Raw genomic sequence first — 18,351 nt, 5'->3', positions numbered from 1 at the left:
CTCTTTCTCTCCTCTATGTCCACTTCTCAGTCCAACCTCAAACAGCTAGAGCAAACAGGCAAATAGTGAGCAGAAGCATTGGACAAAAATAGAACTTGATGCCCTTGCAAAGCTGTAAATGCTTTGTGTGCTTGTTATGAAGTTTGAAGAGGTTGGAAGAGCTGTTTTCTTCATCAGCTGGTGATGGAATCACCAAAAATGAGGCAATTTATCACTCCAATCAGGGCTGTTCTCATTAGAGGGACATCTCTTCTTAATAAGTGTGGCGTAAGCAACATGGGTGTCAATTGTCACCTGAAGTCATGCTCCATTCTCTAAAGTAATTACCGTGAATTCACACTGAGAAGAAGAAGCGAGGTGCTCTACATATAAGGGTTGTGCATTGTCTGTGTCTGAGCTTGTTTGAATTGTTTGGACAGGAAATAGAATCAGCTTTGATGAAGTGAGAGCATGAAGAAAAGTCTGATTTACAGTAGACACTACAATGAACTCAGTAGCCTGTGATAAACATTACACTTTCCCCTCACACACAAATTCATTCTACTAATATTTAAATGTCAGGCGAGATTGGCTCCAGCTCCTCTGCGACCCTTTAGAGGTTAAGTGGTATGGAAAATAAATGGATGAGTGGAGTATTTCAAATAATAATATTGTCACAGTGACCTTGTTTTTTCTGGGTCAAAGACAGTAAAAGCACTTTGATATTTTTGGCAATCTTGAGACAAAAAAAACACAGCTTTGTAAATGCTCAGTACAATATTCAGTCATAAACAGTCCTTTCAGAGTACTGTGCTTACACTGTGAAGTGATTGTGCAAAGTAAGTGCTTGAGCAAATGGAGTCCTGTGCATTGGCTTGATTTAAATAAGCATTGTGATTAAGTGGTTGTTCTGTACATGTAGTGGGCTGAAGGATGTGGACCAGTCAGCTCCCTGAGGGGGAGAGGAGGTTCAAGCCTTCCTGGCTCCTTCTGCACTCCCCCTTTGGCTGTCGGCTCTCATCCATGTCCACAGCTCCCTTAATTGCCTGATTCTTGACCCACGTTGAATACTTTGTACTGAGGGCTGGGGGTTATAATAATGACTTATAGTGACATGCATGGGGAAGACTCGCTCCCTTGGCTATCACAGCTCTCACCGACTGACTACAGCCCCATCACAGAGCTCTTGATTTAATACCTCATATTCGTCCGTAGAACTGTGCTTCTCACAGAAAAGATTCTGGGTCTGTGTCAGGACGGTAAGACTATGTGACACCAAAACTTTCACATGAAATCGGAGCAAAATGCAGTTGCACGTTTTAAGTCACTTCAGTTCAGATCTCTGAAAATGAATAATTCTGCCTTTAAAAATGTTTTTATAGGACAGACAGATAAAAGTATAATTCACAAATATTTATATAATTTTTTTGTGCTGGAATAAAAAATTGATTAATCAATTAATCAACTTGATTGATAGAATATTTATCTCAAACAATTAATTGATAACTCAACTAGTTGATATAATTAACATTTCAAACTGTAAATGGAATGTCCTTTGGACTTTTTTCTAGAATCTAACAGATAGTAATTGATTCATTATGAAATTACCAGCTGATTAATCAATAAATAAAAATAATAATTTAGTTACAACTATAGTTTTTTTTCTTCTTGTTGTTACAAATACACATTATTATGTAGCTATATCACTGAACATGCATTGATTATTTCCAATTGTGACAACAGGATTGAGGATTGATCATCAGATCTGGATGTGATTATACTAAAATATGATAACTGATAACAACAACTCTACTGTAGTTTAAAAAAAAACAACGACATAAAAACCTAAAATGCACCGTTTCTCCCGTGTTCACATGTTCTAAAGCAAACTAAATCTCACTCACTGTCTTCTTGACAGTTATTATGCTTTGAGAGACAAGATGAGAGCGCAAACATGAAATATCTTTTAAGTCATGTTCTGCTCGTCATCTTGAACAGTTTGTAATGTACTGCATAGAGACTTTAAAGCACTTAAGATCTGAGACGGTCACAGGACTTGTGAAAACTTGTCAGCTGGGGAGTTTTCCATGCTTACACAGTGCCATTGTTCACTATTTATGAAACTCCCCATGCAGTGAGGAACCAGAGAGATGGTCGGATGCGCTTGCTCATGGCCTTTGCATTACAAGGGAAATCAACTGCTTACATTCTCGCTGTCATTAGTGATACTCCTGCAAGCACACCAACAATCTATGAGACAGAATGAGCTATTGAGAAACTTAGCTAGACTTCGAAATGTGTTTTTGATGTCTAAATAATCGCATGTGTTTCAATTAAATTCCACATTTCCTGCCATTTGAACTGTTGACACCTATCTGCAGCTAGCTGTTTTCCAAATCTCCATTCACATTAATTAAATTTCTCTCTAACCAGCTTATGAAACCAAATGATAACTTTCAAACACGATTCAAATTTGAGAGCATGCAGTGTTCAGTTGGAATATACCCCTTTGAACAAGTTTAGAAAAAAACAGACCAACTGTCCAACATTTACCAAAGATAATTTTTTCAGTGCAGACGCAGCAATTAGCTAGCCTATCACAGCCTACACAGACTACAGAGGCAGTATAGGGGTCTTTATAATCTAGAAATAGATTCATCCAGCAACATCCTAATTCTCTGACAGAGAGTTTAGACTTTGTTACCTCTTCCAGGAGGAAACTCTCTTATATACACATGTACAGTAACCTATGTGTCAATCTATCATATCATAAATCACATTGCTTGATCAGCAGTAAGTGACAAAAACATGAAGATGCTTCAAAATGAAGAGATGCAAAATGACAGCGTGGAAACTCAGTTACAGAACATAATCTGATCCTCCCCTGGTACCACCAGGCTGTGCCTTGGGGGCATAACTGTACTGTTCACTTCCCCCACTTTGCCCTAGGCTGCACCATCATCGCCTCCATCCCTCCTCCCTTATAAACCCTGATCAGGCATGTGCAGGGGAAGGGAGGGTGAGGGTGGCCAAGCACCTGCCCCTTTGCCCCTTGATGTCCAGTTTCTTTTGTCGCTTCAAGGAGCGCTTGTTTTGTTTTCCATTTGGACATTGCAACCCCCTATGAGACACTGAAGCAGCTGTTACTGTTAACATGGAGGAACTAACAACCACTGCCCACTCCTGCTACGCTGGTGTTAAAACAAACAAAACCTCTGTGCTAAAGCTAGCAGGCAAACTAGAACTGCTTTCATTAGACGGACGGATGAATCAGAGTTCAGAGGATGAAATATGACATTAAAATGCGAAAATCTAATAATCTGTTAGACAAAATACAACTAAGTAAGAAGCAAAAACTCACATTACATTACATTGCAGTAATGTTAATGTAGCTTTATAATTTGGATAGCATGACTGCTGATGCATTCCCACTGTGTGTGGTTTGCCCACAATTACTGTAATTATACCATACTGCTCCATGATCTGTCAAATTTTTAAACAGAACTTTTTTAATTTTTAAAGTGAGTGAAGGAATTAGGAGTGAGGAGATGGAAAAGAGAAAAATTGCAGCATGTAATGCTATTGAAAGAAAAACAGAGAGAATGTTAAAAAAAAAAAATTAAAAAAAAATTTACAAAGGAGAGAAAATCTAATACATTTCTTTGATTCAAGATTTAAAGAAATGTACAGTATTAGATTTAAATACATTTCCATTTAAAGTTTAAAGAGGAAAGAACGACATGAACCAATTCAAAGCAGGAAACCTATAAGGAACTTACACCCGTATCTAAAAAAAAATAATGGAAAATATTTTTAAAGGCACAATTTGTTATCCAAATGTAAACTAAAGGGCATCCCCACTGGTAAAAGTCAAAGCTCAAGATGTTTTATACAGCTATTAAAAGTCGTTGACTCCAGTAACTATGTTAATACAATGCCAGTGAGAAAAACCTTGAAGATATGCTGATGAAAGGTAGAAGTAGCAGAAAAGTACTGTATATATATCAGAAGAAATACAGTGGGAAATAATAACAATTAACTTTGTTCTCATATAGGTTGAAAAATATATATATGTACATATATACATATAATATGTTTATAAAAGATTCCTACAAAGTTGAGTCTTTTTTTCAGTGACATCTCCAATTAAAAATCCAACACCCAATAAGGTATTTCAGCCAAAATATGAAATACAACAAATGGTGTCTCAAGGATTTGTAACTATATTTCCAGTGTTGCTTGCAGCTGTTGCACTACTTTTGATACTCTTTTTAATAGTCTTTAATGATTCTCCCCTTTCCATCCCAGTTATTGTATGTCTTGTAGTTTTTTTTTAAGTGCCTGTGTAATTATGGGATTTGAAGAGATACATGTTATGCTTTGCAGAGATTGTCAGCATATCAAAAGCATATTCTTTGTTTAAAAACCACATATATGTCTGTCTTTACAGGAGTAGCCTTTTTTACCATTCAGGGGTTTTTGTTTTTGAAAGCACAGTTTATCTATACTGTGGCCAGTGCTGGGAGCTCTTAGCATGCCTTGTCCAGCCTGCAGAGAATGTTGCCTTTGGCTGTGTGATGTTTAATAGGTGCCAATAGGACACACACACACACAATAGAAAGCAAATCATAGCCTACCCTTCCCATTTCATCTAGTTGGGGGACAATGATGAAGTTTGATGCAGTTTGTTGTAAGATTTTATGTTACTTTCTGTTTCAATATAGGTTAATATAATTCAACAGGTTATGCTGTAAATGAGGTGTACAGTGTTCTTGTTCCATGTGCACCTTTTTAACTTTGAGAAACTGCCTCTCTAAAGGTCTCTGCAAGGCCATGACTCCATGGCATCAGCACTGCATCTATATATCAATGCCAGAACATTCTTGAAAACGTGGTTCTCCCAACCATAGTGTGAAGCAATATACCTAAAGCACCATATTGCACTGTGGGCTGAAACACAAGCTCAAGTCTGCAACCCTTTCCAAAATAACTCCATAACAGTATGTATTGACTTTTAACTAAACAACCAGAAAACAGGCTGTTTAACAGATCTATTCTCCATATGCTATGCATGGCTGCTTTTGTTTATTTCTCTCTGGTCTTAGATAACAGAAGCCTTTTCCAAATTAATCTCAAGTGCCACATGCTGAGCCTGCTCAATTTTTACTGCAGTGAAGGAAGAACACGTTTCTCTTCTCCACGTCCCCACCTGCTTTTACCTTAAGTGACTAAGACAAATAGTAGAGGCAAACAAGGACAGAGAGGATGGGACTGGAATAGATTTAAGCTAAAAAGTATGTACCAGATGGATTGATCAATGGCGTCACCACTCTCACCCTGTTGAAAAAATTCAGTCACACATCCAATATATCGGAAATGGCAGTCAGACAAATGGAAACAGACAAACAGTATGAGAAATAGGAGGATACTGTAGCTGGCATGAGCAGATGTCGCATGACTGTGCAGGGTAGAAGAGAGGATAATAATAGAACATCTTCAACGAGGATCCTAGTAGAGAGTCAAACTACATTTGCAACTCTAATATTTTTATATTCATCATCATTTGTAGCCTATAGCCTACATAAAGGATCCGATGTAACTCAAACACTTGAGACACCTGAAAAAAAGCAAACAGTTGTAGATCATGGAGAGTTGTTGAAGAGTAAACTGTTTGTGACTGTGGCTTTCTTCATCTTTGCTACCAGCAAAGTCTTGTATCTGGACCGTATGTAATGCTAGCATGCAATGCTCCCTGGTATAAAGTGGTGCTGTGTGGTGCAACACAGCAGTAACTGTCGGTAGGTCAGTGGTCTAATTGTTTCAAGTAGTTTTGAATTTCACTTTATTCGTTGAATCAGCTAGAGTATCACACCAGACTGCAATCTATGTGTAAGAGCCAAACATGTGAAAATATTGTAATTTGGTACAAAATAACAAAAAAAACATAACATATATTAAAGAATGACTGTATTTACTGCATATACAGGAGTCTTTATAGTTATGAATCCACTGAATGTAACTGCTTTTTAATAGTGATTTGCCTGAGGCAAGCAGACAAATCATCTATCAGGGACAACTGAACAGAAATCTGCAGCATGGCACAGTTTGCTGACAATACAATCAGGCATAATTATATTTTTTACCTACATAAATTTAAGCATCAATATAACTTGAGGTCAAACAGCCATGATTTTTTTTTTTAATGCACCCCTCTTCCCTCTGGAACATGTTGTGAAATTGTTTCTCGTCACCATTTATCCAACGGGGCAAAGTATCAGGTTTAAAACAAACATGTATCAGCACTCGAAGAATTAGTCACCATCTATTTACTGTCAGCCTCTGGAAAATATGAATCACCAATGCTGGTGAAATGAGTGCTGACCCTGAAGAAGGCTGACTGTACGCCATTTGTTTACTCACTGTTTACATTATATTTACTGTCCTTTGTTCTGATTTGAAGGTGGAAAACTGACTGATGTTCGTCACTACTGATAAATCTGAAGGACTGTATGATGATTTGCTATGAGGGTGAAATTTAATGCAGCAGTCATGCATGTACCCCTACATGGTTTGTTGTTTCATGTGCTATTCAAACTAATAGTCACACTTATATTGTCAAACTCTCTACCAATGAGAATCACCAGCTGCTCTCTTGCTGTCAAATATATATTTTTGGTGGGTTTTATAATAACGTCTGTCTATGTTCATGTTATGTAATGTTTTTAGCAGTTAAACCATTCCTGCCCTCCTATTCGCCCATGTTTGAATTGATCAACTATATTAGCCTTTACAGTATTTGATGTATGTATATGTGTTGTTTGAGAAAATCAGTCAGAGAGATTCTTGCAAAGATGTACAAGAACACTTTGAAGACACTTTGTGAAAAACAATTTTATGTTTACTACAAAATTCCATCATAACAACAATATACCACATAATTTATTTTGTTAATATACTGTGTTCAGTAGTAGAACAGTCAGTAGCATCCAATAAATCTTAAAGCACCATTAATTGATTTTCCTTCTTTTGGGAGGTAGGGTAGAGTGGGAGCAGTTGGATTGACAAAACAAGCTGTTATAAGAGTATTGATATTTTATACCCTAGTAAAAATGTTATGACAAATGTTTTAGCGAGCTGTTCCCTACAGCAGTTCCCCAACAACACTGATGATACAAGTCCAGTGATAACTTAGCTGTGTTTGGATCAACCCGCTCCTGAGGGAAATGATTGCGTCTGTAGCTGCTAAATTCTACATTAGGTTGAACAGCTGCTAACTTTGCCTGTTTGCTCTTTGCTGTTTGGTGCTAGGCTCCAGTGGTAAATGACATGAATGAGAACGGTGAGAGTGAATCAAAAGAGTTAAGTTGAGGCCGTGAAATCAAAACAATGAGCTGTGTTTGTCACGACGTGCAATCCTTTTTACATTACACATGCTAATTTGACCCACAGATAAAAATGTAGTAATGTAAATTAGATATTAGATATTAGATATAGATAGATAATTAGATATAACTCTACTCAAGATAGAAAAGCAAAATCATTTGCAGACTACACAACAAATGGTGTGCCAATCGACTCTCTTGTGTTTTCTCACTGCACTTCTCGTCTCTAATTGGAATCATCAGAAAAAGAAACAGTGTGACTAACGCCTGTGGATTAGTGTTGGACTCTGTAGCATTTGGCGCTCACATGCAGCAAAAAGGTCAGCTGTCGGTCATGCACCAGGGTTTACACGTATCCTGCATAATGCCTCAGGAATAAATAACCGCAGGAACATAATGTCATGGTGATGGGATATGCAGAAAAAGGCAAAGTAGGCTTTTTCTCTGAAAGTTTAAGATGTTTGAAAATTTTAAATGGAGAGGAACTTTTTCTAGCAAATAGGAGAAGAGGTAAATGGATATAACAGTGCATGCCATGGACAACCTGACTTGGACTCTAAACACCTCATTTCTAGCCAAGACAGCTCAGCAGCACTTGCACTTCCTGTGACAGGTGAGGAGAGCCCATCTCCCCCTTCCCATACTTGCCACATTTTAAAGAGACTGTAACTGCATACAGTTACAGTTAAGAACTTGCAGGTTCTGTATAAGCTTCTTTTCCCACCCACCCAACACACACACACACACACACACACACACACACACACACACACACACACACACACAAACAAACAAACATGTGCATCCACTTACTCTTGCATGCAAACTCAGACTGTGCTTTCATCCTGTGACATGCAATTTTATTCATTGTGTGCCATATACTCATAATTGTGCAGTATTATATAATTAATTAATTATTTTTTACTTTTGTCAGTTTTTCGCTCTTTTTTTTCATTCTTGAGCCAAGCGTATAATTTTGTTCTGCTGTGCACTTGCCCTGGGTCTGAATGACGAAGTTAATCTTGAAAAGTGGTGCCCAACTTTTCATGACTATAAGCCAGTAGATATGTGTTGTACAAACCTGCTTAAACTACAGGACTGAGCTAAATATTGAGATGATTTTTGTTTCTGTTTTCTTTTTTTTTTCTTGTTTTTACTCTTTTCACATTTTCAGTCTTGACACTTGGCACAAATGCAGGTGTTGTCTACTTTTTGGACCTTTTTCTCTGCTGTATCAATGATGTCTGCTCTAACTGCGTCATGGACACAACATGATATCTTCATAACTGGCCAACAGATTCACACTACTTGATCACAGTTGGGGAGAGATTGCATTTGTGTGTACCTGTGCTGCTAGGTGCTGTCGATGATTATCCTCTCCCATCAAGATGTCCACATAAGCCTCCTAATTACTTGCATAACCCAATTTACACTTTGCGCTCTCAGTTCCTGAGTACTGCTCCTCTGTGGCCAACACAGACAATGATGTGCTTTGTATGGTCACAGCAGACCCAGGATTAATTACGCAGAGGTAGGAATCATCACTTCACAACTTCTAATTAACAGCAGGTAAAAGGAGTGAGGAGGAGAGAGGGATGACACCAGGACAGGATTTGGCATTAAACTGGCAGGATTTCAATTTCAAGAAAGAGTGAACACTGAGGACAAAGTACTACAGCTGTAATTCAGTTACTACTACTGTCTTCAGGATTAATTCTGAGAAACACCAACAATGGCAGGCTAAGGCAACTCGTTGTCTCAACTATTATGCAACTTACTGTATAAAGATGCTACCACTCTGCTTTCCATCAAGGAAAGTGCCCCTACCAAAAGGTTCCTCTGAGAAACATTCAGCTCTACAATATTGTTACAAGCCCTGTGAACCAACTGTCTCATTTGCTCTTCTTCAGGCACTCTCCTCTATCCTTGGTAATCTCCATCACTTTGGATGACACTGACAGCAAAGACAAGCAGCTAAAAGAAACAAGACAGGGGTTTTTCTTCTTCAAAGTCATATAGCTGATGTGCTGTTCCTCCAGTCCACTGGGCACGCTTCTGCACTACATCTGTAGCAGGTGTGTGATGATGATCTATGCATCCTTCTCAATTATAGATGTGATGTTACGCAACAGAAACTGCTTCTACTGTACTGGAGGTGGCAACAAAAAAGCCTAAAATACACTTGTTCAGAGAAGCCTTGACTACACCACTATAAGACAAGGCATGAAACTACTACTGAGTTTGTAGTTACTTTGTTTTAAATCAAACTAAGCTCACAAAATACCATCAGAAATGTCTCTTGCGATGAATTCTATGCTTGTTCTTCTCGCTGCTGATTTTCCAGTCCTTCTGGTTGACTGAGACTGCGAGCTGAAGCAGGATAATTTGCTGCTCAGTAGCTCTGCTCCTGTAGAGGCAATGCCTCAGCTCCTTTGGCGATGGGTTCAGACAGAACATAGTTATTGATACACAAACGCACAAGTGAAAAAGAACTGCATGTCTGAATAATCCCATTCTGCCATCATGTCAGATGCTGGCATGAGTACCATATGAATTTGGTATATACCCAAAACTCATAAATATGTGTCCCGCTGTCATATAACCCATTTACATTAAATATTAAATACACCATGATGTTCAAGTCTTTTGGGTACTGATTTTTTTAGTATTTTGTATGTTATGCATATCATTTAAACATGTAGCAGTATTTAAAAATGTATGCATAAAGACACATTAATAAATAAATTAAACTGTTTATTGTAATAATGTACTGCTGCTGTCTCCATTTCCTTAATCGCTTTTTGTTTTTGTCTCCCTCTGAATAACTGTGCATGCGAGCATGGGAAAATGTTTTTGTGTAGGCGTAATATTGACTCTGTTTATCTATGTATATGATATGGCCCCTCAACTGAGCATCAACCTATGACAAGACCTCTGCCTGTAGTTGTTTGGCTTGAATGAAGGCTACTGATATGGACGTAGTTGATGAATGTTGTAGAGGTTTCTCTTTAAATCTAATACACAATGTGAAAAAAAGAAAAAAAAGGTTATCTACCCACTTACTTCATGAGTATATCTCTGTGTGCCTATGACAAACCAATGAATAGCCATTGCTCTCATAAAGCATCATTTTCACATCATCAATTAAATAATGTCAAGACTACAAAATTGAAGCAACATTTTGCCCACTTACACTCATTTACACACTATATTTCTTCTATTTCAGCAAGTAATTGAAAACATGTCCCAGGGTGAATTTCCACAATCTTCAGACAACATGCTCGACCATATTGCACTCTATTGTGGGTTATAAGAGAGCAACAGTCCCTCAATTTGGGAAAAGATCAGTTTGTCCTCTCAGTTACATTGCATCTTTTGGCTGCATTTCACTGTGGTCTGTTGAGAATATATGGTCAATAGAAAAACTATCATCTCTGCATCTTTAATGATGCAGGTGTAAAATGGAGGAAACTATTGAACTTCAAGGAGTTTGTAACCAACCTTCTATGCAAGCTGGATTTCTTTGATACAGACATCAACACTTTTTGAACTGAGCAAGTGACATTACTGTTCCCTTCTTTCTATCCCACTCCAGCTGAGTTTAAAGGAGTCATTTTAGTCATCAGCCACAGTCAACCGTACCTTGCCCATTCCTTCCAGCTGTCCTGTTACTTCTAGCAGTGAATGTGAAAATCGGGTACATGGGCTATCTCTAACCTGCTCCACTGTGCGTCTCACCATGGCCAAACCCTGAGCTCAAAATAGAATCCAACCTCATTTCATGCCTCGTGAAGCTCTAAATTTGCACCAGAGGGGACGCTACATTTGTGATAGATAGTGTGAGTAAATTAGGAAAAAGAACAAAGTCTCTTTGTCTGACAAATGTTTCCCTTCTGTGGAACTGGACGAACCTAAAGGGACAATTTCACAAAAATAAGGCCTAATCTTAGAAAACAGGATTTATTTCTATGACGATCAGAAGCAAAACAAGCTTCTCAGCCTAAATTCGATTATGGAATTAACTCATGACTAGAACTTCAATCATTAAGATGAGCAATAATAGTGCAAATGGCAACTAGATCGCCTGATGTTATGTTGTGTTCCATAAGAGCAACTATAAGCATGGACATTACTTCACTTTTTGGAAAACTGTTTCAGGTGTGGAAAAAAAACTCTTTAAAAAAGTATGTTTAAATTGTCCCTGCTTATTGCCAAGATCAAGTGAATGCCTAGACATTTAATTACAGCTGATTTAAAGTGGCTCAATCTGCTGATGACATTCTTGACATTCCATTTGAATCAGGTTTCTACTTTTCATTTCTACTGTACGAAGAAAGAGGTCCGTATGAGTTAACCCCCAGCAGTGATATCAAATTAAATTTCTTTTTGGGCAAAATTCTAATCAGCTTAAGAAGAGAACACTCATTTATGTTTTATTAAACATGATGTGGGTAGGTTTTTATGAGATGGCATTTTGTTCGAATTCTGGAGAAGTATCATCCATGGTGGATTAGCATAAATGAGGTAGATAATATCTCAGAATTCCTGCAGGACTGCTTTGATGTCTTGCTACTTTGAGTCAAAGCTGATCTAATAAATTTAACTTCAGTGCTTGGGAACTTTGCTCTGAATTGCACAGTCAACAGCTTCTTTGATTGAACTATAAAGACTACAAATCTTTATCCATGGGGTTCAACAAGAGAATAGAAGAATGCTAGATCAAATAATGATGGCCAAGTTTCTTTTTATGACATATAGATACACATTTTTCTCCAGTAACCTTTCCCCAGTAACCAGCGACCTTTTCTTTGATACAGACATCAACAGTTTTTCTCTCATGGAGAAGGAAATAGATAACTGGCATTTTGGCTGTATTTCTATCTTAATCGATTTACAGAGGAGAGAGAAGAGAGAGCATTAAATGCCATGTGAGTCAATCTGAGATGAAAGCAAACAAACTTGTTTAATAAACTCCTGTCTTGAAACTTAATTCTGCTTTGAGTTTGCATGCACTCCACTTATTTGAAAGTTACTCACTCTAGCAGGGTTTTCATGTTCTGTTTGGTACTTTTACACATGCAGTTATGCTTGGGTGGCTTCTACAACATCCTGCATATTTTTCAAACTCTGCAGTTTCATATTCAGGATATAGAGATGAGCCATTAAGCCAGAGTAATGGCTGACAACTAGCTTTACTCTCACTCTCACTCTGCTTACTCCTGTGTAAAAGAGCATACGCGCCAATCTGGAGAGGTTGGTGGTAAATGAAACAAACAGTCTCAACTGAGAAGTACTCTGCCTCCCACTTCCCTTGAAATTGGCTGCCTTCAGCATCAACCCTTCACTCTCCAGCCATTACAGCCATTTCTTTCTACCGAGTTGCCAGTGGATCCTGAGTAGTCAGGTTGTGTGTGTTGGAGAGGTCTGTGGGCTGCTTTTGTTCAACACATGGCACGCAATTGTGTGCAACGTGTGACGAGTGAGACTTCAGTCTCTACAAAGCACAGCTGCAACTAGGTGGGCCACAGTGAACTGATCTGGCATATTTTTATTTTGCTTTGGGTTCGGTTTGTTTGAAACGGAAGCAAGCTGAACAAACGCGCAAACATTACCTGAAGGGCAAAATGCAGCATCAATTAATTGAGAAGTGACATGTCCCATGATGGCCATGCACACAGAGAAGTGTCTAATACAACAGTGCAACTCATCGTGAAATATTTTATTGGCAATATGACAACATAAAGTAGCATTCAAGAGGAAAGACTGCACTATATAAATAAGTTAGCAGGTCAACATTAAGTGTTTTGGAATTAAATAAAAACAATTTTCCCCATAAAAGATGAAGTGTCTGTGCTTTTGAGAGAATGGACACTTGTCTAATTCAGCTGAATGAAAACAGACCCACTCTAACAAGCAATACTCGCTATTACTGTAGGTCTGTTCCATAACAGCCATTATGATTTGGTGTTTAAATGGAAAACAACAGCTACACAGATAATGAATTGCTTGAATCATTCAGAAATACAGTTTTTAGAAGCAAGTCTAAATTACCTGCAGATAAACAGCAATGGCTCCAGGCTGGGATTAAAGCAGACAAATCAAATCAACACACTAGCTGGTTAAACAAATGATTAACGCTTGCATGAATAAACAAAATCTCATAAATTCGTCCATCCATTTAGTATTTCAGTGGTATTAGTGACCAACAACAATCCGGATGCTTGAAGTCCAACAAGACTTCTTAATATGCCCTTCTTGAACAAATCAGTATATTAGAAAATATACTGAAAAGTACTGATGTCTATCAAAAGACCTTAATACAAATATGTGTGCAATAGTGTTGTATATTTGACTACCGTCGCTTTGGCACCCAGATGGCCCCAGAGAGGACAGAATAAAGTGTCATATGCTTATATCTAATCAAATTTGAATTTAGGAAAACAAAAAGGAGAAAAAAAAGTATTATTGAGTCATGGTCACCAGGCTTAAAGTAGAGTAACCTGCTTCTTGTGGGCTATAGCTTCCCCTTCTATATGATCAGTAGAGAAGAAAGAAGTAAAGACAAATTAAAATGTGAGCAGCAGCTGCCCTGTGAAGTCTGCAGTGTTCAGTGGTTAGAAGGTATATGCCTATGAATTTTAAAGTAGCCTGGCAGCTATTTAATATTGCAGTCTCTCTTATGAAATTTACTAAATTTGCCACCAGCTTGCAGCTAAAGGTCATCGAGGAGCAAAATCATACTGAATGTATTCCCATCAGTGCAGCAATGACAAACAAATGAATGAAAGATAGACGTGTTGTGGTTTGTGCTCACACCACCTCAGAAAACTATAGCCACAGAGCAAGTGAAGCAGGACTGTGTATCCATCATAGCATCCAGCCTGGATCAGTAGCAGTTACAGCTCAGGCGTTTATTGCTTTGCGTGAAAAATGATGCAAATCTACTACAGTGATGCAGACAAAGACAATGAGAGAGAGGAAAATAAAAGCTGCGTCGACAGCATTTCTTTTCTTCTTCAAAGAATCAACTGCTCCAAGCAACATTTCCACTGTGTGACTCCAAGCTCCACCGAAGCAAACATTAGCCCCATTGTCTACGGCAACCAGAAGTAACAGTGATGCTTTAGCATCTAATTCTCAGAGTCAAGGGAGAGATAAGATTTCAGTTCAGTGAAAACAATAACAAAAACAATGATTATGTGTACATCATTATTTTCTTATCTGAGAGCGATCTCTATCCCCTGAATGCTTTCAAACTTAAGTCAATGTAAGGATTCAAAGATGGATGCAAAGAAGTTGAGTGCTGTGATTCAGAGGGGACACATCATGGGGCCCTTAAATGCCTTGTATTGGTAAAAGAATGGAACAGGAACATTTCCATTATCCTATATGGACTCTCACAGTAACACTGTGAAACCTGCAATTAGTGCAGATTTATACATTTTTCTGAATATTGCCATTATTATGTTCCAAATCCTGGTTGCATGAGCCAACAGTGCACCTACAGACCTACTACTACACTTGATGTTCTACAGTGGCAGAAGTTAACAACCCCATGCATGTAAACTGCTGTAACATTGCTGGACTCACTCTTGTAGCTCGCATTCCAAGGCTGATATCCATAGTAGCCAGTGATCCGCAATATTCGCTCCTCTATGGACGCGCTGTTGATGTCCTCAACTGAGCGGGAAGACTTGAGGTCCTCTTTGATGGCCTCGTCCACCACCAGGTACTTGAGCTGTCTGAGCTGAGGGCTGATGTCCGAAAGCCTTCTGGGGCTCACGTCGGGCGACTTGCGCATCCCGCTGGGAAGAGAGAACAAAGGGTGGCGGTGGTACAAGACAAAGTGAGAGCTCTGGGAAAAAAAGAGGGGAAATGGACCTACAGTATGAATATGACTTGATGATAGAAGAGTTCTCCTTGGCTAAAACAGGGAAGTCAGTGTTGTATGTTCCACAGAGACCAGCGTTAAGGGCCCCTGCAGCGCCTCTCATCATCCTTCACTGGCCTAGCGCCCGCTGAACAACAGTAAGAAAAGACATTAAACGAAAGTGACTGGTCTTGCAATTGTTGTATAGGCCTACTATGTACTGTGCAACTCATATTATAGGCTTATAGGAATTTGAAACCAATGAATCGATCATAAATGATTTGTAGAGATGGAGACGAAACACTTGTGACAGCTCCGGGCTTCCTGTGTAGGCAATGGAGCACAAAACTGCGCCCAGCCTGCTCATACTCCACAGCCTATCAGATATCATTTTGGTCATTTAGAGCAGAGGAGAGGAGATATATGGACTACTTTTCACTTTGCTTGCAGCAGGTGAGGTAAAACAATACAAAAAGATTCCTTGAATATTGCACAAATAAAGCGTAAAAGTAGGTTAGCCTACCTGACATAACCTTAGAGGCGCTATGAAAGCATCAACATCTGAAAGCAGAGCATGATTTACTGAAGCACGAAGACACAAATCGGGGTGTAAAATATTACCCTGTGCTGCCATATCGTTGCCCGATCATATATTTTTGTACAGAAGTGCACAAACTAGTCCAAGCAAACATTATAAGGCAATATCCCTCAGTTAAATGTATAACGTCAATTAAATTAATTAGAACAACAACAACAAAACATTCGAGCTATTTGTATTCACAGCATCCCTGCCCATTAAAGTCAATTTACTCAATCGATGCTCCTGCAAAATTTAGTGCGCAACAGGTGTCCACACTTCTGTCGTTCGGGCTGCAATGCATCTTTAAAAAAAAAAAAAGTTTAAATATCTTACATGGGCATCAAAGTAGTAGGAGGTCCAAGGTAGCACATACAATCCCGGTGGGGCCGTGCGACCCGGTCCCACACAGTGCCCTCTCCATCCCCGTACATCCTTAAGGCCACTAAGAGAGGCAGCTACTGTAAATCTAAATCCTCATCCGGGTTGACTGAGATAAGTAACATCGTGCTGCTCCTTCTCACCCTTACAAACATATGCTGAAGTGGCCAGCTTCAATACAGACTGTTACAACGTTAAAGGATGCGCGCTACTTTGGATGCTGCTGGTTGTTGGAGGCACTGCAACAGCTCCATCTACCGGATTCATTGCAATGTTCATTGTTCGTGGGGACTCTGAGTTTGAGATACAGAGAAGAAAAATACCTTGAGCTCAGATATCTGAAATAGCAGACAAAAGCCTTATCATTTATCTTCTTATACAAGGCCTTCCAGAAATAAACTTCCAATGGTGAAATTAAAGTTAATTGAAAGTTGATTTGGCTTTCCTTCTGGAGCACCAAGGACCCCTGCACCTCACCTGACTCAGCTCCGTCATTGCAGCTGATGTGAAAACTTATTTCTCTGAGGCTCTGTGACTCAAAAAGTCCAACCACTAATCTAAAACGCATTCAGAAATCTGCTCCAGTCAAATTTTACAAATGAGCTTTCTCCCTTTCCCCTTTATCTTTCATTTTCAGACAGGCGGCAAGTCTCAGTGGCTCAGGATAAAAAAACAAAAAACATGCATAACATTACTCTGAAGTGTGAAGTACAAAATATGTGTGGCTCAGAACAGTATTGGGTGTTCTGGATGGTGAGGTTTTTATTTAAAAAATCTATCAAGCATGAAATGGTTTGGTAATGTGGGGCAGACAACAAATAATTGTCTTAAACGATGATATCACTGTCTGTAAAAGAGTGACACCCCTGTTTGTCTCTTGTGAAATCACTTTCATTTATCCTCCTCTAAATTTTGGAACATTTCTCAAAGGGAATCAGTTTTCAGACTCTTTCTTTAACTGCCAAATCCCACATTTATGGTTTAGAGGGAAAGCCAGAAAAGTTATTTTCCTGGTGTTTCTATTGTTTTTGTCACTTTTATTTTAGGTGTTATTTCTTGTTATCGTGCAGGGTATCACAAGAGTACTGAAAACACAATCCTGTCAGTTTAAGAAGCCCCATATTTCTAATGTCAGGGTGCACAGAAAAGCAGATGGTAGCGATGAAACAGCAGAAATGTTGTTACTGTTCAGTCCCACAGAATCAAAGACAATTACAGGGATGTAGTTAATTGCATCCAACAGAGCAGTGCTTCCAGTAATGGGGTAATCATGTGCACTGGTTGTGATTATATCTACTTGGAAATTGAAATCAGGCGACTGTCTTCATCTCATGTGTTCAGAAGTGTGAAATGTGCAACAATAACAGTACACTTAGTCAGATTTTCATACTGTCTCATGTTGAAAAAACTCATGATTGTCACAGTATTCAAATGTTGTTATATTTGTAGCATAGGAAATCCCCCCGTAGCACTGATTAATACTGACATGGCAATTAAAGTCAGTTTAGCTCATCTGAAGACAAAAGTTTAGTTAAAGTGTATTATATATTTTTTTCTGTCCCTAGATAAACCTACGCTCTACACATATTAAGCAGAGTAGAGGTCTACCTTGCATGAGTGTGGTGATGTCCATAGGTCCCAGGTCTGTGGTCCACTCGCTGCATTGCGTCGGCATTCTGTGGAGCGCAGAGAGCAGCAGCACAAGTACACTGACTGTTTTTCGAAGACAGGTTTTGCATCGATCAATGACCAGCCACACCTCACACATCGACACAGTGGAGGGGAACCTGTGCTTAGTCAAGCAAAATGAAAAAAGAAAAAAAAAGTGGAGTCCAGTCATCAATAAACAGGTCAACACCTCCCATCGACAGCCTTACGGGGAGGAGAGGATCAGGTTCATCTTGCATAATGCACCTCTCAACTTCACAGCTCAGCCAAACTCAAATCAATTCTCACCGTTCAACCTGCTGCTTTGCCAAAATTAAATGGACACCTTGCCTGGGAGGCACAGCTCATAAAAATCAAAACAGCTGATATAAAAGAGGTGCTGATATATTCAGCTCATTCATCGCCGTCCAGCTCACCATCTTCCACTTCAGCAGGCCACTAATAGCGATGTAATTGGTGCCCCAAATGACAGGGCATTGCACTCCTTTCTAAAT

The 18,351-nt window shown here is 38.9% G+C and overlaps 1 protein-coding gene across 1 annotated transcript in view; it reads right to left on the bottom strand.

The window, feature by feature from the left end:
• Window positions 1-16,242, bottom strand: part of slc35f3b (solute carrier family 35 member F3b) — a 44,993-nt gene extending 28,751 nt beyond the window's left edge. The window contains exons 1-2 of the mRNA XM_062430739.1: window positions 16,145-16,242; window positions 14,952-15,166 (exon numbers count right to left, since the gene is read on the bottom strand). Of these exons, the coding sequence (XP_062286723.1) occupies window positions 14,952-15,166; window positions 16,145-16,242 (313 nt within the window). The remainder of the gene's footprint in view (window positions 1-14,951; window positions 15,167-16,144) is intronic.
• Window positions 16,243-18,351: the final 2,109 nt, after the last annotated feature.

The sequence above is a fragment of the Scomber scombrus genome, chromosome 12 (genome assembly GCF_963691925.1).
Source record: "Scomber scombrus chromosome 12, fScoSco1.1, whole genome shotgun sequence".
NCBI lineage: Eukaryota > Metazoa > Chordata > Actinopteri > Scombriformes > Scombridae > Scomber > Scomber scombrus.
Note: the sequence above shows the minus strand (reverse complement) of the source record. Positions and strands in the feature narration are given on the sequence as shown.